At 35.0% G+C, this 26345-nt stretch overlaps 2 protein-coding genes across 3 annotated transcripts; one reads left to right on the forward strand and one right to left on the reverse strand.

Annotated features, from left to right (window-relative positions):
- Positions 1-1186: 1186 nt before the first annotated feature.
- On the reverse strand, positions 1187-9442 carry primpol (primase and polymerase (DNA-directed)). The gene is made up of 14 exons (XM_051120816.1): positions 9288-9442; positions 8100-8379; positions 7917-8011; positions 7578-7716; positions 5752-5899; positions 5598-5649; positions 5239-5393; positions 3950-4112; positions 3716-3810; positions 3373-3459; positions 3149-3257; positions 2977-3059; positions 1883-1929; positions 1187-1776 (listed from the first exon to the last, which is right to left on the reverse strand). Exons 2-14 carry the CDS (start codon positions 8280-8282, stop codon positions 1540-1542), a joined length of 1593 nt encoding a protein of 530 aa, XP_050976773.1. The 5' UTR covers positions 8283-8379; positions 9288-9442; the 3' UTR covers positions 1187-1539.
- A 262-nt stretch (positions 9443-9704) lies between these two features.
- ncapd3 (non-SMC condensin II complex, subunit D3) lies at positions 9705-25373 on the forward strand. Of its 2 annotated transcripts, none has more exons than XM_051106330.1 (35): positions 9705-9805; positions 10219-10370; positions 10486-10648; positions 10780-10955; positions 11100-11267; positions 11582-11643; positions 12525-12612; positions 12688-12821; positions 12993-13065; positions 13713-13838; positions 13976-14228; positions 14353-14388; positions 14476-14595; positions 14687-14760; positions 15201-15335; positions 16461-16681; positions 16796-16987; positions 17233-17330; positions 17914-18023; positions 18104-18211; positions 18407-18518; positions 18770-18871; positions 18979-19217; positions 19311-19390; positions 19488-19625; positions 19769-19902; positions 20641-20837; positions 20922-21032; positions 21906-22076; positions 22205-22329; positions 22473-22540; positions 23979-24020; positions 24151-24213; positions 24928-24991; positions 25144-25373. In XM_051106330.1, exons 1-35 carry the CDS (start codon positions 9754-9756, stop codon positions 25214-25216), a joined length of 4260 nt encoding a protein of 1419 aa, XP_050962287.1. In that variant the 5' UTR covers positions 9705-9753; the 3' UTR covers positions 25217-25373. The 2 variants fall into 2 exon arrangements, with proteins under 2 accessions (XP_050962287.1, XP_050962209.1); XM_051106252.1 differs by having other exon boundaries at positions 11097-11267; positions 25144-25372.
- The last annotated feature ends 972 nt before the right edge of the window (positions 25374-26345 follow it).

The raw sequence follows: 26345 nt of genomic DNA on the forward strand, positions 1-26345 counted from the left end.
TTAATAATGTGCCATTTTCACTTGATTTCTGTTTTGTTTTTTTCTTTTAATTTAAAGCAAGAGTTACATTTAAAATTGAAGATTTCTTTTTAGTTAAAATATTTTACACTGCCTCAAAGTACATCAAACCCATATGATGATCTTAAAAGGGGTCATAGGTGTCCACAGTATGGCTGTTGTATAATTTACAACAGGTGTATTGTATTTTACTTCAACATATGCAATATTTCTTAGCAATAAAAATATACTGGATGATTTAAAATTAAATTATATGTTTAAAATATACACATACACTACTGCTCAAAAGTTTGGGATCAGTAAAACTTGTAATGTTTTTTTAGAGAAGTCTCTTATGCTCATCAAGACTGCATTTATGCGCATCAAAAATACAGAAAAAAAATAATAATGCGAAATGTTATTACAATATAAAATGTTTTTTTTTTCATATTTTTAAAATATAATTTATTCCTGTGAGGCAAAGCTGAATTTTCATCAGCTGTTACTCCAGTCTTAAGTGTCACATGATCCTTCAGAAATCATTCTAATATGCTGATTTCTTATTAGAATTGTCAATGTTGGAAACAGTCGTGCTGCCAAATATTTTTTTGGAACTTGTGATTCTTTTCTTCAAGATTCTTTGAATAACAAGTTAAAAAGAACAGCATTTATTCAAAATATAAATCTTTTCTAAAAATGTAAATCTATGCTATCATTTTTTATTAATTTAACACATCCTTGCTGAATAAAAGTATTCATTTCTTTTAATAAATAAATAAATAAATAAATAAATAAAAAAAAATAATAATAAAAATGTACTGACCCCAAACTTTTGAACAGTAGTGTATATTGTTAGGAAAGATTTTTATTTTAAATAAATGCTGTTCTTTTAAATTATTTATTCATCAAAGAATCCTGAAAAAGTATCACAGGTTGCAAAAAAATATTGAGCAACTGTTTCCAGCACTGATAATAAATCAGTATATTAGATTGATTTCTGAAGGATCATGTGACACTGAATACTAGAGAAATGATGCTGAAAAATTCAGCTTTGAGCACAGAAATAAATTAGATTTTTAATGTATATTAAAATCAGTAAGAACGTTGTTTTACATCATAATATTTCACAATATAACATTTTTCTATATTTTTGATGATATATATATACACACACACACACACACATACATAGTATATAATTTTATGCACACAGATTACTTTTTATTATTTTCAATTTTTATTTACTAGGGCTAACAAGCATTGAGTATTGTGCTTCCAAATTAATCCATCTATGTATATTCAAAAAAATGTTGCAAATTATACACACTTGTAAAATCCGAAGCCATATAATCTAAAATAAATTATGGAAATAATCTTTGAACACAAAATACAACTTGTTAAGAATTGCAGATTTTAAGCACACATTTTACAGTTTAATGTATACAAAAAGAAAAAAGGAACTTTGGGTATTGCACTATAGTTTGTTAATAATGACACCCAGATGCCATCCCTCCATCCAGAGACTTTCAGGTTAGATTGCCATCATTCACACTCACTCACTGCCTGGAGCAGAAGCTCATCAGGTACATCTTCAGCAGCCCTTTCTACCTCCTGCAGAGCTTCCAGATAAGCAGGATCATCAGGCCACTCTCCCCAGTCCTCAGCTTTCTCAGCTTGAGGAGCTGAGGATGACTCTTTTGAATCAGTCATGGATGCAGAGCTCTGGGCAAGCTCAATGTTCCCCAGTTCATCTGTTATATATGCCTGATCCTCTTCATCCTTATGTAAAGAAAGATACACAAGTTAACACACACACATACAACGACCTAGTGTATGATTATGTAAATTGCAGGTGTGTCTACAGAAAAAATGAATCCTGACTGACCTCCATCAGCATGTGGCTCAGGCAGACTTCTTGAGGCAGTGGAAAACCTGTAAAAAAATGCCATAAAATTACAATAATACACAATTTTACAACCCTGACAAGCTCCATATCTAGCCACATCTTAGGGTTATCTTTGCATTATTTATATTGTATTATAATGTTACAGCATTACTATTTTGAATTAGCTTTTATTTTTATATTTCCATTTTAATTTTACTTTATTCTTTTTTCTAATGTTGTTTTTGTCATTTTTATTAGTTTTAGTAATTTAATTACTTCAGTTAACAAATTTATAAAAATACTTTTAGTTTTAGTTAACAAACAAACAAATAACAATGCATCTTAACAATTGCCCATCTGGAAGCAATATCATCTATAGCAAATAAACTCTCTGTACTGGCAGTGCACACTACCAGTCAAAAGTTTTTGAACAGTGAGATTTTTCATTTCTCTTCTGCTCACCAAGACTGCCACTATTTCATTCAAAGTACAGCAAAAACATTAACATTTTGAAATATTTTTACTTTTTAAAATAAGTTTTCTATTTGAATATATTTTAAAATGTAATTTATTCCTGTGATTTCAAAGCTTAAGTTTTAGCATCATTACTCCAGTCACGTGATACTTCAGAAATCATTTTAATTTTCTGATTTGCTGCTCAAAAAACATTTATTATTATTACGTTGAAAGCAGTTGAGTAGAATTTTTGAAGGTTCTTTGATGAATAGAAAGATCCAAAGATCAGCATTTATCTGAAATAAAATGCTTTAGTTACAAAAGATTTCTATTTCAGATAAAAGCTGTTTTTTTGAACATAATAATTAATGTTCTTTGAGCAGAAAATTAGAATGATTTCTGAAGGATCATGTGACTGGAGTGAATGATTCAGCTTTGAAATCACAAGAACAAATTACATTTTAAAATATATTCAAATAGAAAACAGTTTATTTCATATATTTCAAAATTGCTGTACTCTGGATCAAATAAATGCAGGCTTGGTGAGCAGAAGAGACTTCTTTACAAAACATTAAAAAAAATCCTACTGTTCCAAAACTTTTGACTGGTAGTGTAGCTATAAATAAAAGGTTTTGTACTGGAGGATCTGTAGTTCTGTCTTCTGCACTCAGGGTCATGGCATCTCTGATACCACACTTCTTCTTTGAGATCCACCACAATTCTGTCAAAAAGAAAAACAAAGAGCATTCATAATTGTTACAGACCATCAGACAATGTAAAACAATGCAAATTAAAGCCATACAGACTCACATGATGTTATTGCTCTTGTGAAAGCGCTTCACATTGTGGCACCAGCGGAATTTCTCAATATCATAAACCAACAGCTGTTCAGATGCAAAGTAGTTCCAGCGCCGGATGCCTGTTTGGTTTAAATGTGACTCTCAGTTAACAAAGCATTCAGCTAAAATTTCAGTTGAAAGAAACTGAAGTACAATGAAGGCATTGCACCATCTCTTTTTGTTACTGTCGCTTACTTCCTTGAATGCCATCTTTGCACACGAGTGTCAGCACAAATTCATCCACCTCTTTAAAAGGAGACACCTTCTGTTCACCCAACAGATCTATATGGAGAGGGTAGAGTGAGAAGTCTTTACTTGTAGTGAACAGTAAAGCATGACATTCAGGCTGGGTGGGAAATTCACTTTTTTCCCCAACAGCCACAGGGCTGGTGAATGTTCAATTTTATACTTATATAACAGCACATTTTAAGTGATCCACATTGCATCACTGACTTGAGATGGTTAATTCTGAGTTTATCTGCTCATAAATCCTGTTCTTAGAAACCACTGGGGGCATGTTAATTTGTATTTCTATTACCAGAGCTGTGTGACTCTCTCTGAGGGGTCGAACAATGAGATCCTGCTGTACTCTTCTGTGGCGTATCGTAAGTCAAAATCCTCTGTCCTGTGAAACTGGTGCAAAACAAATATGTGTGTTAGTGTCTGTGAAAACCAATTTTCTAAAATGAAAATATGATTACAAAAAACCTGGCCCCATCATAGTGGCCCCACAACAGGTTTACACAAAGATGTTAAGATGCATATAAATAACCTGATATTGGTGATTAAGGAAGCTAAAAATATGCATTCTTCTTTTGCGGTGTGCTTGGAGGGCTTTGGGACAAACTTGTTGTCTTCTGCCACACAAAAGGCTGCATTCTTTCCCAGTTTGGAAGACTTGTAGAGACGGAAGTTTCTGTTCTTTGTGTAGACACCTTCAAAAGAGGAGAGAATATTATTAAAATATATATTTTAAAAAATCTACTTTGTGATAATATAATTTTAATATAATATAAAGTGTTTTTAAAGAGAGTCCATGGCTGTTTTTAAAGTAAAAAAGGTAAAAGGTAAAAAAGTTACCGTAATGTTTATTTTAATTCATGTTTTATTAATTTGATTTAAAGAAATACACTGACTTTGATGTGTCAACTAATGTACTAAAGCACAAATGAAGTACTTGATTTTTAAATGTATTAAATTGCAAGTATATCATTACAAATTAAAATTCCAAATATATTTAAATGTGACATAAAAAGACATTGAAGTATACTGCAGATTACCAAAAATTAAATGTACATTTGACAGTACACTTTAACCATACTTAGATAATAGATAATTGTGTAATTATCTATTATCTGTAATTATTGTGTAAAAGTAATTATGAATTTAAAATGTACTCAAAAAACTAACTGCATTCAATTTAAATTTAAATTATACTGCATTTTCATTTAATTGTAAATAACATGCAATTAAGTGTCAGAAAACACTACATTCTGTTCACATTTAATTATTAAGTACTGTGGCGGGATGAGCAAACGACATACACAGTGGGCGTGAGGTCAGGCCTCGGAGAGGCTTTTATTGACCCGCGGTCCACATGAGTACCACACCCATTAGACAGCTGACGGGCGAGGATGCCGGGCCGTTAAATCCCCCAGAAGTGCCGTGAGCCAAGGAGGACATAGCCGCTGGATGAAGCCGCCGCCCCTAGAGCCACGGATCTGAGAGGGAAGCGTGCGGCCGCCGGACTCTGCCCCTTACCTGGACCCTTCGATTTCGAACACTGCCCCTCCTTCACAGAACCCCCAGCACGACGAGGACACCAGATCCCCTGTTTATTTTGGACACTTTTGATTATTTTATGTTCAATAAAAGCCTCTCCGAGGCCTGACGTCACGCCCACTGTGTCTGTTGTTTGCTCATCCTGCCACAGTACTCTTATTCATTTAATCAATAGCAAAGAAGTTACTGTGAACAATAGTCCTTTAAAGTTCAGAGTGTCATTGAAACAATCAATTTTTCAAGAGTTTGTAGACTAAAGAACAACCTGTTAATTCTTACCCAGGTCAACAAAAAGTTGTTCTTGTCCATTTTTGCTCTTCACTATCAGAAAGTCAAGATCCTTCTCTTCATGTTTTCTTCTCTTAGCCTGAGAACCATCCACATCATCTATGTTCTCTTTTGGACAAACTGTTGTTGTAGGTGTTTCTGGTTTGCTTTAAAACAAATCAAACCAATATGATATTATTAGAAACAGAAGGATGTATAAATGTAGAACATTGCAACAGTATAAACGATGAGACTGTGAGAAACAGAATGAGGGTTTTTACATAAAACAATAAAATAAAAAAGGGACAACAAAAAACAAATCTGTTCCAAGTCCTGAGTTTGATCACAGCGTCCAATGTTTGACATTTCACCTTTTTTGAAGGCTTTTTAGAGCAGGATCCAGGATATCATGAATAAATCGCCCTGCAAACACACACACATCACTATCAGACTGCCACAAATAAATATGCATCAACCACCAAGTAGTCACTCATGATACATCTTAATGACATGACAATGACTTACCCACATGAGAGTTGTCTTTGAATGCAGCACTGGGAAGCATGAAGATAAGATGGTGACTAAACTTCTCAGAGGTGCTGGAGTCTAGATTAAGGACGTCTTTTGCAGAGCAGCGTAGACCATAAACCTCCTCTAGCTTCTCACACACATACTGTTATTGTATATTGAGGAAAGTTTAAAAATAAAGTTTTCGATGTCCATTTAGTAGAACCAACATTTTTTTTACTCCTGAAAATCAGCTGTTTTTAGTATAACACACTGTTTAAAAACTTGGGGTCAGTAACATTTTTGTTGTTTTTTAAAAAAGGTCTTTTGATCTCACTAAAGCGGCATTTATTTGGTCAAAAATACACTATAAACAGTAATATTGTGAATTATTACTACAATTTAAGAAGTAACAATTTTCTAACTTATATTTTTTTGATAAGGCAATAAGCCCCAAGAAGCTGTGGTTTACAGTGAATTTATAACAGCTAAGAGGCATTATTAGGCACGATGCTCAACCAATCAGAATCAAGGATTGGAACTTTCCGTTTTATAAAATGTGTTATCTACCTTTTTTTTTTTTTTGAGTAACCAATGAGCAGCGCTGTGAAGGATTCTAACTTCCATTTGAGTGCTTTTGTGTTCCGGTCTCCATAGAAATCCATGTTAAAACAAAAAGATTGACTGAATTGAAACTTTTTCAGCATAACTTAATTAAATATAAAAATGTGCGCAGATTTAACATTATATTATCGGCTCGGAAAATCTGTTAATTTGACTAGAAACACCAGGGAAATGTATGAAATACTGGAAATGTACAGCACCGCTCCAGTCGGGCGAGACTTCCATGTTCAGAAAGAGGTGGATAAAACAGATAGTTCTGTTCTTTGATTCTAATTGGTTGAGGGTTGTGCCTAATAACGCCCCTTAGCTGTTATAAATTCACTGTAAACCACGGCTACCTGGGGCTTATTGCTTTATTATAAAACGGATAGTTCCGGTCCTTGATTCTGATTGGTTGAGCGTTGGGCCTAATAACGCCCCTCAGCTGTTATAAATTCACTGTAAACCACAGCTACCTGGGGCTTATTGCTTTATTATAAAACAGATAGTTACAGTCCTTGATTCTGATTGGTTGAGCGTTGGGCCTAATAACTCCCCTCAGCTGTTATAAATTCACTGTAAACCACAGCTACCTGGGGCTTATTGCCGGTCCTTGATTCTGATCAAGGATCTCTACAAACATACACCTTTGTTTACATTTGTGTGTTGCTTGGCAACCACTTTGTTGCAACCACAACTACATTGTTTGGTGGAAGAATAACGTTATAATTAATATATTACACTTTTTTTGCCGTTTTATTTCGTAAAACCTTACTACATATATGGAATAACTGTTTTCTAAAAGCAATAAGCCCAGTGAAGCCGTGGTTTACAGTTAATTTATAACAGCTTCTTGGGGCTCATTGCTTTGATTTCTTCATGCAGTGGGAAAGCTGAATTTTCAGCAGCCATTACTCCAGTCTTCAGTGTCACATGATCCTTCAGAAATCATCCTAATATGCTGATTTGGTGCTCTAGAAATATTTCCTATTATTATCAATGTTGAAATCAGTTGTGCTGCTTAATATTTTTGTGGAAACCGCTATACATTTTTTAAAAATATATGTTTTGAATATTTCATTTAAAAGAAATGTTTTGATATTTAGCTAAAAAGCTAATAAAAAATGCACTTTTTGCAATAATTTGAAATAAAAATCTTTTGTAATATTATTAAAAAAAAGAAATTAAAAAAATATATTTAAAAAAACTTTACTGACCCCAAATGTATGACGAGTAGTTACCTGAATTAGTTTTGCCACCATCATCTTGCCGTCCAGGTGTATGTTGGAGGCTTTGTCGAATTCCAAGTCAAAGTAGAGTTTGCAGACGGCCCCTTCCAGAATCACCTCATAGCAGTGCATCAGAGACTGTCTGTGAGTACTAAAGAGACAAAGATGTCTCATTCAATGCCACTAAGCAATGCCACTAAGTGCATGTACACTGTATTAAAAGTGAAGTAAATTAGTAATGTATAAATAACTACTGATTGTAGTTAACAATGTCTTCATCTGTAGCAGTTCACTTACTTTGAAAAACTTCCCTAAAACTGATTTATCCATATTATTATTTGTCGCAGGTACCTGTAATAATGCCAAAGTTCACTGTAGCTGGTCACTAGGAAAATCCTCTGTCCAGCATCACTGCCTTCCTTCTCCAGTGAAAATATATGCACGTCCTGACAAAGACATATTAACAGCCAAACATTTTTAAACCGTGGAAGTTAAAGCTCATTTAAACAGATATCCACCAGCTTCTGTCCAGACCTGTTTAATGTGCTGAGTGAAGGCGATGGCTGCATTCTGCCGTGGGAAAAGTCTCCAGACAGAGGAGGGCTGCCATGGCCGGGACAGACGTGGCTTGTACGGACAGCTCAGAGGAGAAGACTGAAAAGATGAGGCTCTCTGCTCCACAGACTTCAGCCTGTCCTGCCATTTTCCTCTTGTCATCTTTGCCTCAAAACACTTGAGTATGATTAAATCTCACTCATACTCTGTGATGTGATCAGCAGAGGACAGTAAAGAGTCTAAGGAGAACTAAAGTCACCTGTAAGCAAATAAAAGCCCATCAACAAATACACAGATTTCTCTAATACAGGGATATTATCAGGCTGTAGTATGAATGGTGTACACAATAACTGTCAATACATTTGGAAACACACACACACACACACACACACACACACACACGTCTGGTTTATTATCTTTGTGGGGACTCTCCATAGGCGCAATGGTTTGTATACTGTCCACACTGTATTTTCTATCCCCTTACCCTAACCCTACCCCTAAACCTAACCCTTACAGAAAACTTTCTGCATTTTTACTTTCTCAAAAAATCTCATTCTGTATGATTTATAAGCTTTTGTACCCATGGGGACCTCAATTTAGGTTCCCATCGTGACACGAGTCCCCATTAGTATCTGTGTATTCAGGTTTAAGTCCCCACCAGGATATATAAACCAAAAGCGCACACACACGTTGTGTTTACATGTTTTACGGGGACATTCCATAGGCGTAATGGTTTTTATACTGTACAAACCCTATTTTCTATCGCCCTACACCTACCCTACACCTAAACCTAGCCCTCACAGGAGACTGTGCACACTTTTACTTTCTCAAAAAAACTCATTCTGCATGATTTATAAGCCTGTTTCCTCATGGGGACCTCACAAATGTCCCCACAAGGTCAAAATTTACTGGTATTACTATCCTTGTGGAGACATTTGGTCCCCATAACGTGATAAATACCAGGTGCACACACACACACACACACACACAGAGAAAGAGAAAGAGAGAGAGAGAGAGAGAGAGAGAGAGAGAGAGAGATACAATTTGACTGATTTCGGATGGCAGACACTAGATATAAACCTTATACAGCGGTTATAACATATACAATATGATATTTATATATTCTAGCCCTGTATAATAAGTACATTTAAAAAATGAATACTGCACCTTGTTCAGTCGCTTACTTGTATTCTTCCTTTATAGTCCTTTGCAAATTTGTTTTGTATATTTACAGTCTGAAGGATTTCCTCTGTCTGGGAACATTCACTGTTTTGAGGAACGCGCGTAACTGCACGTCATAGAAACCAAACTTTGCGCGTGCGCTGGATTTACCGAGCGCGAAACGGAACTACTTTGAATCCTGAATTTTATTAAGTCAACACCCACCCCGGTCGTTTTTGACGTTCTTTTAACTATTTATCTTTTTGTTTAATTATTTTTGTATTACATTTTTTAAGTGTAGATTCACACTATTTATGCATTTTGTTGTACTGTTATTATAGAAAGTTATAAATAAACACGAAAAAGTATTCACCTAATTAATATTCATGAGTTCTCCTGCGTATGTCGCCGTGCATGCTGGGATTGCTGTCCCAGCGTAAGGCGGTTGTTGGCGCGTTATTTTGAACGGAGCATGGAGTTAATACGTTCGCTGCAGTTATTAAAATTAAACAGTGTGTCTGCAGGTATGAATTTATTTTTGTGACAAACATGTCCTAGAAACAATGGTAAAATGATTTCTGAGGTCCACTGTATGTACCGTTGTAGTAAATTCCGAAATATGTTAAGTTGCAACTGACGCTGTCATTCCGGGGGATTGTTTTGGTTTTGAATCGTGGTTTGTTATGAGATTTTGACGCAAAACTTTTCTGTTTTACCATAGCACAGAAAGACGAACTATGAGCCTTAACTATCCGTTTAAACGGTTATAATGTTTATAGTTAGATTACAATTTTTAGGCTGTCTATATCACTACATAGTCATGGTAACGTTATATCGTATAGTCATGGTCCGTGTCTCAACCTAATGAGCAGCTTACAGCATTTTTGGGCATTGTTAACGAGAGTGTAACGTTACATATATTGTTGACATATTTCAGCCTGGGTGGATGCAGTATGGGATTTCGAGTTCACCCACACAGACCCTCTTGACCCTGTTATTGAGGAGGAGATAAAGGAAGACCCTAATGTTTTCAAAACAATTTACATGCAGCTTTTGCCCTTCTCCAATGAGGATGATGACAATACACAGGTATAACATGATTCTGCTGTGATTTCTTTCTGCTTCATACCGCAAAATACTAGATCTGTATGTGATGCAGTGTAAATGTAACTTGTTTATAATGTATTTTTTTTCTCCCCTGCAGAGTGTCTGGGTGGTGTTTGGAGAGAATGGTGTCTCTGCAAAATCTTTGGTGGCTGTCCTTTCCTACTTCATCCTTAGTGCTAAAGCCAAAAGTCCCAGTCTTGAACAGAGACTATGTGGTCTACAGGCAGCCTCTCTATACTTGTTGCTGCTAAAAATACCAGGTCAGTTTCCATCCCTTGCATCTGGCTGAATTGCAGTGCTTAATTCCTTCCTAAAGCATGGCATGGCTATTCTTTGAGGTTGTTAGGTCCTCGTGAGTTTATTTAATGTTTTTATTTTTGTCCATTTTCAGGGAGTGTTGCGAATAAAGTGTACCATCAAATTCTGTTTGATACTTGTCTGAACATGCCACTGAAATGCTGGCCTCAAGAATCTGGCAAGAAACGCAAGAAAGATTCTTTGAAAAGCTCTCAAGGTGATCCTAAAACTGGCAAACGATCCAGACCCCCAAAGAAGGTGTCAGAAGAGGTATAGAATTTTGATTTTGTGACGCTTAGACTCACGATCTTTAAAAGTATTTTTTTCCTTCTCTGACATATTGTTGAAAGAATTCCAATCTATCTGTCAGTGCGGCAGTGGTGTCATGTATTTTGGTGTTTTGTTTCCCAGCAGATGGAGATTGATGAAGATGAAGATGATGAGGAAGAGGGGATGTACTTTTCTGCACAGGATTTGCTGAAACTAAGAGAGGGCATTGTCTTGCTGGTTTGCACACTTCTAAAACTTCTCGAGAGATTTTCACTTAAAGACAAACCTCAGAGTGCTGACAGCTGTGTTCAGGTCAGTAAATGATGACTCAGCACTTGTGGTTGTGTGCTACTTGTGGTTGTGTTGGGGATTTAGGTAGTTTTAGGTACAGCTGTTCATTTTTTTTTTCCTGATTAAAAAAACAATTTTACCCCCTTTGCCATCTTAAGAGTATTAGGTCCTTAGATAATAATTGTTAGAACATTTAAAACATTGTTGATGTATATATCTGATTCTGAATATGATTGAATAATTTCACACACTGATAATAACTTTTGAAAATGTGTATTTTTACAATTATACTTACAGAATGCTGAGGTATTTATATTATTTTCATTTACTTTCAGCTTTTCACTGAACTTACCAACTTTGAACCAGTCATTGGGGATATGTCATTCTCTCAGGAAAGGTAAATGCAGAAGAAAATTAAACAGACGAGATGCATTTCAGAACTACTTTTAGTATTATTTAGATAAGGTTGTGTTATTTAGTAATATTTTGAGTTGGCTTTTTTATTTCTATATTTCTATTTTATTTTTTAATTTTCTGTTTTAGTAAGTTCGTTGTGTGGTTATGTTTTTTTTAATACATTTATTTAGCGATTTTAATTTCATTTTTAGTTTTTGTAAATGTAGTATTTCTACCTAAACTTATTTTATTTCAACTCATTTTATTTCTAATTTGTGTTTGTTTTTCAAGTTTAATTTTCCATCCAATAATTATAATTTATTCATCTGAAACTATTTTATAATAAGCTATTCTAAACTGTTCTTATCAATTAAATGGTCCCACTTTATATTAGGTGACATTAACTACTATGTACGTAAATTTAAATTTATAATTTGATGCAGTGCACTTATTGTGTACATACATGTTTTTACATTGTACTTATATTTTAATAATACCTGCTTGTAATTACGTCTGTAATTAATTTCTGTAATTACATTTACATTTCTGTAATTACACTTTTGACACATCCCTTACATCTTAACCCACTGTTAAACCTACCCATACCATCAAACCTGTCCCTAACCTTACCTGTATCCCACTGTAATAGCAGCAAAAGTGTTTTGCAATTTAATACGAACACATTAAGTACATTGTACTTATTGTTTGATAGTAGTTAAGGCCATCTAATATAAAGTGGGACCAATTAAACTATTTTAGAAAACTATTTTAGTATATTTTTAGTTAACAATATCAACACTAATGCATTTCTTAAGAGTCTTTCGCACAAATGAATTTATGTCCGGCGTACTAGACTTCTAAGTATTTTTGTTTGTCTTCAAGGAATGTTGACCAACTACAGAGTCTGCCTGAGCTGTCCTACCATGGACTGGGGCTGCTTTGCTCAACCATTCATGGTGAAGGAGATGAGGTGGGTGGTGTTACTGCATTTTAGTTGCATAAGTTACATTACATTGCTTGATTTTGTGGGTGTTGCATTTTACAGTGCCGTCGCCGAGTGTTCCGCAAATTACTGTATGTTATTCTAATGATGAAAACACAAGAAAGGTCCAAGCCGAGTCTTCTTGCTCCATCTCAGGCTGTCTGTGGTGCCAGAGACCAGGCCATCCTTTTCATTAGGTTAGTGACTGCTTATACCCTACTTTCTTGGGTTGTAGTAATATTTCATGTAGGAATATTTGTTTTGTATTTAAAATTACATGCAATGTCTAAAGTTTTTTTGTCCCATGCTGTGTGTTCAACATTAATTCTGTGAGTTCATATCAGAATAATGTGTGTTCTGTGTTCTAGTCATATTGTTGATAAGCAAAGGGAGGCCACGTTGCCGCTTTTACGGATCCTTGTGCAACACATCTGCCATCAGGTATATTTTATTTTAAATGAATGTTTCACTAAAAATGAATTGCTTAATTTCACTTTTGTACTTATTGAGCCCTCATCGTTCCAAACCTGTATGATGTTATTCTTTTCATCGAACATAGACATTTTTAAAGAATCTGCATACATATGACATTTTACAGTGACCACAAGCTCAAGTACAAAAAAGCTCCTTAAAGGTAGTTCATATAAAACCTTTATATTCTAGTATGTGACGTGCACAAGCCTCCATGACTAGTATATACAGTTGAGGTCAAAAGTTTACATACACCTTGCAGAATCTGCAAAATGTTAATTATTGTACCAAAATAAGAAGGATCATACAAAATGCATGTTATTTTTTTTTTTATTTAGTACTGACCTGAATAAGATATTTCACATAAAAGAAGTTTACATACACCTTGTAGAATTTATCTTATTCAGGTCAGTACTAAATAAAAAAGTAGCATTTTGTATGATCCCTTTTATCTAAAAAAAAAAAAATCTATCTATCTATATGTAGTTAAATTATATATAATAATATAATTTATTTTTTTTTAAATATGTCTAAAATGTATTTTTTTTTTACTTTGTAATTCTGTGCACACGTTTACTCTGTTTACACACATTACTGTGTTTGTGTGTGTGTTTTAGATGGTGGAGAAGTCTGAATATCGAGCTAGTGGAGCACAGGCTGTTGGGAAGCTGATTGCTAAGATGCCGTGTCAGGACTATGCAGCCATTGTTAAGTGGCTCTATAGCTACTCCCGAAACAACAAGGTGAACTGTGTGCCTCGTCATGTCACAGCCCTATGACTATTTTAATTTAAGAACAATTTACCAAGTGCACAGATTATTTGATATTTGTCAATCCTATTGTCTGTTCCTCATGAATAACAATAAGAACCTCTCTTCAGGTGGCATTCCGAATGTTTGCACTTGATGTTGCCATGGTCCTTCTGGAGCAGAGTGAGAGGGATGTAGATGATACAGTGGACCCTGAGCTGGCTGTGTTCCTGTCTCACAGGTTTCTGGTGCACAACATCATCTACAATCATCGTAATGATGTCTCACCCACGGTCAGAGGTCACGCATTGCACTGCCTGGCACAGTGTCTGGAGCTTGGTTCCCAGAATGCCACAAAATGTGTCCATGAGCTCTTCTCCAACAGTATGTATATTACTACTGCATAGTAACTGTACAGCTAAAATATGTATATATGAGTGAATTATATTACTTAGTTGCAACAAGCAGCATGTTTTAAATACTGAATAAACTCTTTCTTTCTCAACAGGTGCTCAGACTATGCTGGAGTCAGGCCGCTCTGATCGTAAGATCATATTTTGGTGTTTAAAATGAAATTTGGCCAAGGCATTTTTATAGGCAGTGAAGGTTCAGTTTGAGTTTTGTTTTTCAGAAACTCTAAAAAGAAGAGACACTGTTCAGAAAACCGCTCTGACCTTCAGGACCATTGAGCTTACAAAACATAAGAGCATTGCCACGACCCACAGGAGCGGCATAAATACTTCCTTACAGAGTAAGTTAATCTCATATAGGGCTTGTCATTTAAGTTTAAAATTTTGTATGGCAGTCTATTTCCTTATTAATGTTTTGTTATTTACTTTTAGATGAGGAAACTATGACTCTGTTTAAAAAACATGTCAGTGATCCAAAAACCAACGCTAGAAAAAGTGCACTGGAGGTATGAAACAATCTACACTTTGAAACATTTTAAGTTTTTCCTATATGTTTACTTCTAATATTTAAGTCAAAGTTTTTGCTAAATTACGTAATAAATGTTTGTGATGGACAAACTTTTGACCACAGTAGGGTTAGATCTCGATGGACAATTAGTCATCCAGCAACTTAATGCATGTTTTTAGTTTCTATTTTATATTTTAGTTGTTGTTTAGTTATTAGGTGATTTGTGCTGTAAGATAAGACCTTTTTAAGAAAGTTGCTTTAGAGGACTGCTGCTGTAGCCATACACATTCAAATGCTGGTTTTAACCAATTTTTGCTGCACTAGACTGCAAAAAAAAAAAAAACCCCAAAAAACAACAACAACAAAACCGTTGTGTTCATTGTCAAAATAGTAGAAAGCAGCTGTAACTGATTGTGTGTCTTTAATGTGTTTGTGTAGACCGTCATGAGTCTGCTGAAGCATGGGGTGATCACATGCAGTGCGGAGAATCTGAATATCCTGTCAGATCGCTGTAGGGATCCTGCTGTCTCGGTGAAAAAGAAAGCCATGCAGTGCCTTATGGATCTCCTTGCTGTGAGCAGCCCTTCCCAACCTCACATGTCTATCTGTTATGACCACTAATATGATTAGCTTTTCAAAACAATCAAACTTTTACCTCTGCCTCAGCATTTTAATGGTTACCACCAAGGCCAGGTTTGAATTCTAATTCTATTTTTTTAAAGGAGACCTATCATGCCCCTTTTTACCAGATGCAATATAAGTGTAAGGTGTCCCCAGAATGTGTATGTGAAGCTTCAGCTCAAAATACCCCACAGATCATTTATTATCATTTATCATTTTGAAAATGCCTATTTTGAGTGGAAGCAGAAATGCACTGTTTTTATGCATGGATCTTTAAATGCAAATGAGCTGCTGCTCCCTTTTTCCAGCATAGTGGTATGCCTTTACAGCTCATATCTCAGATAATCTGCCAAAAAACATCTTATTTTGTTTTGATTATCATGTCTATCGAACTGAAATCATGCGTTTTAAAGCAATATCATTTCAAACTTTGGAGTATGTGAGTACCAAACTAAGTTCTTTCAAGTCTTATTGTGCTTAAACTGTCAAATACACACAAGTTTATGTTAAAAACACAAATGAGTTACAAAAACAGTCGATTAAGTCTGTGAAGGTAAACAGCTGGGAAAGAAATCACATGTTAGTAATTGATCATATTAGATCTCTGTGGCAGCAGCGTAATATACAGTAAGGGGGCTGGGACTCTAAATAGTGTTCTGTGCAGTTAATGACAGAACAGTTACCATGCCTTGGTTAAATTTCTGCCATGATGTTAGATCTGGTACACTGTTATCAATTGCGAAAACACAATGGTGGCACTGTGGGTGGAAGCGTGCAGATTAAGGGGCGGTAATATTATAATAAGATCCTCTTTCTATGTCACAGGGGAGCGAAATCTGAGTGGCTCGTTTTTTTCACAAGTTCGCAGAGAAAGGCTTATCAAAAAAATTTACTGCGTTGTTCTTTAACATTTTCTGGGTCGGTAGATGCACTGGGGGATCAGCTTCTAAGTCTTAAGTATGGTTGCTTCAAATCATACTTGTTTACACATAACTGCACAATTTTACTGACAAAAATAAAGAAATAGATTTTCTTTTATGGTGATGGCCTGTCCACTTTCAATCATTATTTTTCCAGGCTCTCCCTGAGAATACAGAAGTGCAGGAGGCCTGGCTTAGAGGGGTGTTACCAGCTGTCATGGACTCCGAGAGCTCAGTGCAAGAGAAAGCTCTAGAGTGTCTGGACCATGTCGTCATCGCTCACATTAAGAGTCAAGGCAAATATCGGGATGGCGACACCTCTCAGAAGCTGGCCTGGGAATTACTAGGGCTGATGTGTGACAAGTGTCAAGACCTCAGGTCAGTAACACAAATCCTAACCATCTGTGATTAGTGGTGTGTGGTGTATCTCCCCTTTTTTCTTTTATTTCATTGTTTTAATTCTGTCCTCCGCCACATATTTTTCCTCTGTAGCCGTTATTTCAGCAAGGCTTTTAGCGTGTGGGCTCCACAACAGAAGTTTACTCCTGCCTTCGTGAATGGCTTGCTGTCTCATACTGAGGGAGAGAAGGCTGCTGCCGCCTGGCTGCTGTTAGCAAAAATTGCCAGTTGCTCTCCTAAACTGAACTATGGCACTGTGCTGGAGACCTGGGAAAATACTATCAGGTCAGAAAATGGAGCTAAGGAAATGACATGATTTTATTTTATTTTTTTCTTGAACCTCATAATACAGTATTACAGTATAAAGAACAAAGGTTGAGGAATGTGTAGTTTTTGTTCTCATAATTTAGATTGTGATTGATGTACACTAAAATGTAACTGCTTGTTTTAAAAATATTTGTTTTTATCATTATTTGTTTTTATTATTATATATATATATATATATATATATTTTTTTTTTTTATCAACAGGTCACCAGTTGTTTCAGTTACAATGACCTGCCATATCTTGAGCGTCCTGGGTGACATTGCCTCTAACCTCAATGATGACACCAAAACCAGAATAGTAGGTAAGTGTGGTGTGTCAGGACTTAAATAATCACAAATGTATTAAAAAAAAAAAAAAAAAAAAAAAAAAAAAAAAAAAATATATATATATATATATATATATATATATATATATATATTATAATTAAAGAATAGTTACCATTGGTGACAGATGATGTGGTTTCATCATAACTGATCTAGTGAGGTAGCAGTAATTTATAACGTTATTAAGGAGCAAATAAGTTTTTAAAATATCTTCTGTTTTAATATTTTAAAATGTCATTTATTCCTGTGATTGCAAAGCTGAATTTTCAGCAGCATTTTCTCCAGTCTTCAGTGTCACATGACCCTTCAGAAATCATTCTAATATACTCATTTGTCACTATATCATTTCTGACATTTATATATTTAATAAGAATACATTTATTTTTACAAAAAAAATTCTTACTGACCCAAAACTTTTGTACTATAGTGTAGGTAGTAGTAAGTCTAATTACCTACTGGATGTCAAGTAATTTGTTTAAACTTTCGTGTTCTCAATATAATTTTGTTAGTAAAGTATTCTAATTCAAATCAATTGCAAATATGTACGTTTTACCTGTGTAGATGATCTGATGGGCTGGTTGAAGACTTTCAGCCTGCCTTTAGAGGTGATCAGCTCCTGTGTGGATACGCTGGTCAGATTTGCAAGATCAGACAACACTCAGGACACATTGGTAAGATCATACCATTGTCATTAAGCTTTTAATAAAATGTCATATTTATACTCTAATACTTTCTTGTGTGTGTGTTTTAGAGGTTCCTGGATCGTTACTGTGGAGAGCTGGTCTCTGTGTGTGAGAGTTATCTGTCTGGTGTCATTCTACAAGAGAAGGGAGCCGAAAACATCAATGAAGACCTGCTGGTATAGACCAAGCTTTTATTAAAGGGATCAAATTCAACGTTTTTTAAGACCCAGTTATAATATAAATTAAGTTTTTGCAACAAAAACAAGTATAATATGGTTTTATATGACTGTTTTAAACATATGAAAGTTGTGTGTTTTTAATTTACATTTTGCATTTTAAAATGGCAATTTTTTTTGTTGTCTGTTTCTCAGGTAAAACATCTTTATACACTTGGTGCCGCATCTCTCCATTGCCCTTCTAAAGTGGGAAAGAGAATTTTCCTTCTGGTTCAGTCTGTTCTAACTCCCTCAGAGCAGCAGCCAGGTGTGTCTATGCAACTTTTTTTGCTTTGTATGGATGTGCATCTATCGCAGAATTCATATCATGCCCATGTGTTTAATCCAAATATGTATGAATTCAAGTATGATTAATCCAAAAACACAACCAAGAGCTTCTCAAAAAGAAATTGGTAGTTATCTGCCCAGACTACGATGCCAATATCAGGTCTGATGTCATTATCAGGGACTTATGATCTGTATGTATGTATTTTATTTTTTTATTCTATTTTGTTCCAGTTCCTGCTGAAGGAGATGAGCTGCCTGCTAGTCAGCCTCTGTCTCAGTTCAAACCCAATTCTATGCCAACAGTGGTGCGAGCACAAGCTGTTATCACATTAGGTGTGAAACATTTATAAACGAATCGTTAACTTTAGACATACAAAACCCAGCAGGCTTAATGTGACGACATCTGTTTTGAGTTTGGTCTTGTTCTCTTTCTGTCATAGGTAAGCTGTGTCTGCAGCACGAGGAACTGATGTTAAAGTATCTGCCTGTGTTTGCGCGGGAGCTGGAAGTGGGCACAGAGCTGGCCGTGCGCAGTAATGTGGTGGTGGTGATGTGCGATCTTTGCGTGCGCTACACTAACACAGTGACCCGATATATCCCAAATATCTCAGCATGTCTGAGAGACAAAGAGCCCATCGTCCGAGAGCAGACCCTCATTATGCTCACTAACTTATTGCAGGTACACACGCAAACCTGTGATCAAACCTTTAGAACATTTGTCTTATCTGGTTGTAAATGTTCTGCATTGTGAAGTTGTTTTGCTCTTTAACAGGAGGAGTATGTGAAATGGAAAGGTGCACTGTTTTTCCGTTTCGCTGTTGCTCTTGTGGACCCAGATCCTGCCATTGCGGAGTAAGGAATATGGCCAAAGAAAAGCTTATCATAATGTAGTTTCTTTTCCGATTTAATCTAATGTTTTAATGTGATTTCATTTGTTTTTGTTGTTTAGTCTCTGTGAGTACTGCTTGGTTGACCTCCTGCTCAAGAAGAGTCCCCTCATGTTTTCCCAGCATTTCATCGAATGCATTTTCCACTTCAACTCTTATGACAAACACAAGAAATACAATAAATTCCCTCAAACTGAGAGGTACATACTGAAATTATGCATCATATTAACCTGGATGAGTTTGGTTTTTGCAGTGGTTAATTTTCCTTCAGTTTATGGGAAGAAACTAGTCTGTTGAATGCTGTGAGTTCTGAAAATGTGTTTGTTTGTATGTTTTCTGTCAGTGAGAAAAGCAAGTTTTCTCTGAAAGGACCACAGAATCAAGGCAAACGATTCAGGATCTACAAGTTCCTATTGAAAAACTTTACTGATGAACAACGATTCAATATCACAACCAAAATCTGCCAGGACATCCTTGGTAAGAGCTGTGTGTGATTGACTGCTTGCTGTGGTGTTTGCAGTATGTTTGTACAGTTTGTAGAGTTTGTACAGATTGTGTTAGTGAAATTTAACCTTTTCCAGCACTTTCAAGGGAAGAAAAGCTGTTTATAATAAACTATTATAATTGGAGATTTAAATTCATTAAGTTCAAATTAGAGAATTATGTAGGGAATGATCAATTTTAAAACATTTAAAGGGGTCATCGGATGCAAAGTTCACTTTTACATGTTTGAACATTAATGTGTGTTGGCAGTGTATGTACACATCTATCCTATAATGCTAAAAATCCACAGTTGTTTTTAATTAATCTGTAAAAATAATATCCCCTTTTTCATATCGAGCCATTCTCAGATGCCTTCCGGTGTGGCATCACACCGACAGAGGTTGCTCCAACAATAGTTGATTGACATGAGCGTCTTACCTCAGATCAGTCTGACCTCTTATTGTTTTGATGCCGGAGCAGGGATGTAAGTTAGACAAGAATATCTCAGATTGAGCAATTGAGGTGTTGTGTTGTTTGGTCCTTTTACAACAAGAGCAAAATGAAGATGAAATTAATTCTGAATCTGAGTAAAACTCAAAGTAGATGGTGCAACAGAAATGCACCTTTCATCACCAATTTACTGTTTGAAGCTGTAGATTCAGCAGAAGTTCAGGAAACAATGGTGGGTTACATAGATGTTACCCTTATAGATTCTTCACTTTTCTTCTCCAGCCACTTTTGTGGACTCTGAGCTGCCTCTTGACTCTGAGGGCTCAGAGTTGCTTGCAGATACATTTGACATCCTTTCACTGAAAGAGATGAAACTGACAGCCATGAGCGGCCCAGCAGCAGGAGAGGAACCTCAGGAGGATGAGATGGCCATGGCTAAAGCTGTCTTACAGGTGGCTCAGAAAAAGCTGGTTTCACAGGTGAGAAAATGCCCTGACGGTGAATTCTGAAGGAATCAAAAAACTATCGTCTGATCTTTGTTGAACTTTCTGTTTTATGTTCAGGTCCAAAAGAGGAACTTTGTGGAGAATGTTATTCCTATCATCATCAGTCTGAAGAACATGCTGGAAGAGCAACACTCCCCTGTCCTGAAACACCTTATGGCCTACCTACAGGTGATGCATATAGACATATGATAAAATATGTTTTTTTTTTCCTTACATCTTTAAATAAATTAGTTTTTAATTATTTGTCTATGTATATATACACAACAAACCACACCACCTCACCACACCTTGACTGCCTTTTTTTTTAAGCTGACAGCTGTCAAGTTACACTTACTAAAACACTGCAAAAGAGGTCTAAAAAGAGTTCTGTTGCACTTGATTTAAGTTCAGTCAAGTAGTGCTGTAGAGCCGTTAGTTCCCATTTGCTCCAAAAGTGGAAGGGAAAAAGTCTTGATAGCATTTCTGTGATTTCGCAAAGGTGAAAAAATATTCAAAGGCTGATTTTGGTGGTCAGAAAAGAGAAAGATTGCTGTCACTCCCTCAGCAGCAGCATTAACTTTAATTAATTTAATGCTATTGTAATATAACATGAAGTATGGTGTTGCATATATATATATATATATTACATATTACATACAAAAACTTGGCTAGATTTGCAGTGTTAATAACATGAAGATGTGTCATCACAGTCTATAAAAAAGTGTCCATTAAAACATTTGTCTGATTTGTCAGACATGTAAACTCATCCTTGTTTTAGTTTTGGTACTTTTCTAGCAACATTTTAAGCAACTGACAATTTGAAAGCACACTAGAAATTGGAAAGTACCATAATGTTAACCACTGACCTTCATTTACTCACACATTAAAAAAACACGCATCTGAGGAAATTGATCATTAATGTCATTTTATGAGTGATCTGTTCTTCATACCCATACCTATTATGTAATACTAGTTTAACCTTGTGTAATTTAAACAGTTCTTCATTTCAGAGACCAAACAAACTTAAATATATATGTGTGTGTGTGTGTGTGTGTGTTACAGGTGACCATGCAGGATTATCGTTCAGAAGTGAAGGAGCTGTTTGCTGCTGATGAGCAGTTGGCTGCAGAGGTGGAGTATAACCTCAAGCAGTTTGAAAAGGAGAAACAACAACAAGAACAACAACAGATGGAAAACCAACTAGGCAACTTCACTTTGTCTCCCCGACAAAATGTGAGTCAAACATACGCATGCATCGGAAAGTACCAGAAATTTGACAGCAAAGCCATAAAGTGTTACTACTGGTTTTTGACCTCCTTTTTCTTTCTAACCTCTGTTTCCCTGTCTTTTCCTTTCTTTAGAGTAATGCTGTGGCTTCTCCTGCCCAGGCAGCAAATGTTGGGGGGCAGACAGGTTTTGCCACCCCTCAAAATCATCACGCTGCTAAAGGTCCTGCACAAACCCCTAAATCTGCTGATGCTCTAAGGTACATCTGAGCCATATCCACGTACCACAGATAATTTTTTTTTAAACATCACCTGTGTAATAATGTTATCATCAAGAAACATTATCTGTAGAGATTATATGTATGAATAGTCATGCTGTATTTACAATTACTCTTTCTCTCAGGCGCCGCACTTTCGCAGGCATGGTAACTCCAGTCAGAACCCATTCCTCCCCTACAGTGTTTTCAACAGGTAAACCAAATAACAGCCTTTTCTGTTGTCAGAAACAGAACAGTAGTATCGCTTATACAGAGTAATAAAGGTTATTTATTTCTTATGTGAACAGCTGTGATTTAATTAATTACACAACTTCAAAGGAATTTTAAATCATTTGTTTTATTTTCTATCATCTTTTCCATATTCATTAGTCTAAGCTGAGTTTAAACAGAGAGCTTTCATGTTATGTCCCTTTAAATTTAAACTGCTCTTTATAACGCTTGTATATTAGGGCTGCACAAATACTAAATAATAATTCTTGATGTTATTTAATAATAAATTATCAAACTATTATTATATTTATATATATTATAATTATGGTTACAGACTTTGGGCAGTCTACAGGGCTCTATGCTTACTTTTCTGAACATTTTCCTTGCCATTACGGGGTGATATTTGACACCTCAAAGTGATTTTTATATGTGTGTGTATGTGTGTGTGTATATATATATATATATATATATATATGAGAGAGAGAGAGATTTTTTTTTTTTTTTTTTTTTTTTTTTTACCTTTGTAATGGCATTTTTCTAATTTTATTAAAAATGTCATCTTTTATGTCAAATTCAAAAATATATATTTATAAGCTTTTTAAAATGTCCAATTAAAACTAGAATAAGAACAAGGAGAATAAGGAGTTACAAATCATAAAATCAGTATTAGCAAAAATTTGTATTACAGAGGTGGCACAGAGAAAAATGGCTTGCGTCTGGCTAACGAGGCTCAGAGGTGGCATGAGTGCAATTAAATTTATAAATCAATGTTGAGATTACAGTTTTCATTTTAAAAATTTGAATATAGAAATATTAAATGAGTTAAATAACTGAAATTATACTTTAAAAAATTAAACTAAAACTGCCAGTAGGTGGCGGCAAGTCACTTTATTTTATCACTGCATCATTCATTCAGCTGATTCATTCAAGGCTGATTCATTCAGGAATGAATCACAGACTCACTAGATTTGTTTACGAATGCACGTTTGTTCATAAACAAAACAGTGCTGTGTTTACTTTTAGAAATGCTCAGCTGTGACTGTTTGAAAATATTTTCAATAAAATGTCACTTAATATAAACTGTTGTATTAAATCAGTATCACATTTGCAAATGCCCTTAATAATCATTAAAAGCTGTCACTTTCCTTAGTTTATTGCGATCTCACAACGTTTCATTATAATCAACATTATAAGCATTATAAGTTTCAGTAGCAAATGCAACTGAAATGGTCGCAGTGTAGAGCCCTGGTTTAATGTGTATTTTGCGCCCATTCTGTGTGGCAAATAAAATGCTGTGGAAGGAAAAGCATAGGCAAGAATAAAACAAAATGCATTGTTTTCTGTGTGCTTTAATAAAGACTGTCTATATTATCAGTTAAACATATTTTTAAGTGCTCTTTCTCTCATTTTTTCACTGAAAGGACGAGGAAAACAGGTTGGGAGAGCCATCAGTACTCCACAAGGTAAGATTCATTCATTTGGATGTCTCCCATAAATACAAATGTCCAACCTATAGGGGCTGCTCACACACAACAGTTTTGCATTCCAATTTAAATGAGCTCTCACTTTTTATATATATATATATTTTTACAGCGAGCATCAATGAAGTGACATTTGGAGAGCAAGTCAGTGCCATCTGCAATGAATCTAGAAGAGGTATGTTTTTCAGATTTTCTTTCACACTTACACTGCCCTCCAAAAGTTTGGAAACACCCCTGGCAAAGTGTGGTTTTGGACGATAAAAAATAAATCCTTATCATTTTTTGGTGCACAAACATTAAAGTAACTTGACATTGAAGACCAGTAACTTGTAACTTGACATTGAAGTAACTTGACATTGAAGTAACCAGCTGTGATGCCTGGTTACTGGTTTAAACTTGGCCCAGGTTTTTAAAAGATTTTTGGGTCAGCACACCTTAATAGCTTCAACAATTGATTGCCAATTAAGTTTAGAATGCAATAAATTTAGGCCCAGATTATGCAGAGCTGTAATAGCTGCTAATGGTGCATATTTTGATGAATCGACAGTTTAAGTTTTTTCTATGTATAAACTGTTTATGTAATAAAATATGTTTTCATAGTTTGTGTTGTCCCTTATCAGTGCAAAATTATCAGAAATTAAAAAGGATTTATGCCAATATTGTGCAAAACCCCACTTTTCCCACTTATTATTCATATGACTTCTTTACAAAAGCCTTCACATGTTATTTTCTTTGCCCCATCAAGTAAAACAATTTGAAGAGCAGTTTCTAGTCTGACGTTTATACAGTATGTTAGAAACATAAAATTTATTTTTGAAATACACTGTATATGATTTTGTGTCATAGACTGCAAAAGTACTAAATGGAAAGTTGTGAAATTTGTACCTAGTTACAGGAAACAAAGTTGTGGATGAAGAAGAGAGTGTTCTGCATCTAATGTCACCAGAACAAAAGTAAGTTTATACATTTTCAAATGAGTCAAGATTTACAGTGTTTCATTTAATTTAACACAAACATCAATAAGCAAAATATCTTTTAAAGATTAAATGAAGCATGAAGGTTTATTGCTTATTATTACTAATATATATTTTTATGTTTATCCCAGAAAACCAGTGCCCAGGCAGTGGAATGTGGAATCTCCTCTTGTACAAAAAACAAGATCTAAAAAAAGGTTCTAGGGAATGTTTGTGTCCTTGTATTTTGATTGTTAATTATACCTTTCACTTTATCATACTGGTTGACTCTTGATAACTTTTTTTTTTTTTTTTACTGTAACATCTTGTATTATTTGTTAAAAGCAATGTTATTAAAATCTTTTGATACTTTGGATTGTATCATTGTGAATTTCCTGGTTATATTAAAATGTACTTGTCTGAAAGCCACATTCTACATTTCTTGAGGTTCACATCTGTAGAGAAAGCTGACAATGGCTATATTACATAAAAACAACATTTGTTTATGGTGTCTAAAACATAAAGTTAGTCATAAAGTTAAAGTATTTTTATGGATATCTGCACATGCACACACAAACACAGATATGCTTGTTGTCTTTGCAAAAGAGAGTAAGCATAGAAGAACTATAAAAATATTTAGAATTAATGTGTTATGCTTGTGTCTAGCAGTTAATGTTAATGTTTAATTACTATATTTGCCACCTCTAATAGTACTGATAGAAATCAACTAACTGAGCCAAGTAAAAATCATATGACATGAATATAAAAGTTTTTTTTATAGAGTTCTCCCTTTTGCTTTAATAACAGCAGCACTAGAGCTAATGTGGACAAAACCTCATGACTATGTTATGAAGCACTGTTTGAGAATATTCAAAAAAGCTTTTTGTGCATTAATTGCAAAGTTCAATGTCAAAATTCTTGCGTTTCCTTCTCTCAGTGCCACATGAGGGCGACAGACGCCTTTTGATTATACATACTCCAAACTGTCTATAGCATGTTATCAGAAATATGTAACTGCTTTAAACTTAAGATATGAGTTTCAGATTTGTCTGAAAGAAAAATCATTTTATATCTGTATATCTTGAGTAATTTTATCCCTTAAAACGTCTGATCCCTGTTGTACATCTTGTAATATAGTTGCAAAATATGAAGGTTTAAACAAAGGAGATTTCCTATTCGTAAATATATTGCTTTGAATCATGCTATTTATAACTTAAATTTATAATATGCTTCACATATATTTAGACAGACAGAATATTATTTGCCGTATGGAATAATCTCAATAGTATGTTCCGGCACATAGGTACTCCTCATCAAAAAAATCTTTCTTTCTTTCTTTCTTTCTTTCTTTCTT

This window comes from Labeo rohita, chromosome 1 (assembly GCF_022985175.1).
Source record: "Labeo rohita strain BAU-BD-2019 chromosome 1, IGBB_LRoh.1.0, whole genome shotgun sequence".
NCBI classification, from domain to species: domain Eukaryota; kingdom Metazoa; phylum Chordata; class Actinopteri; order Cypriniformes; family Cyprinidae; genus Labeo; species Labeo rohita.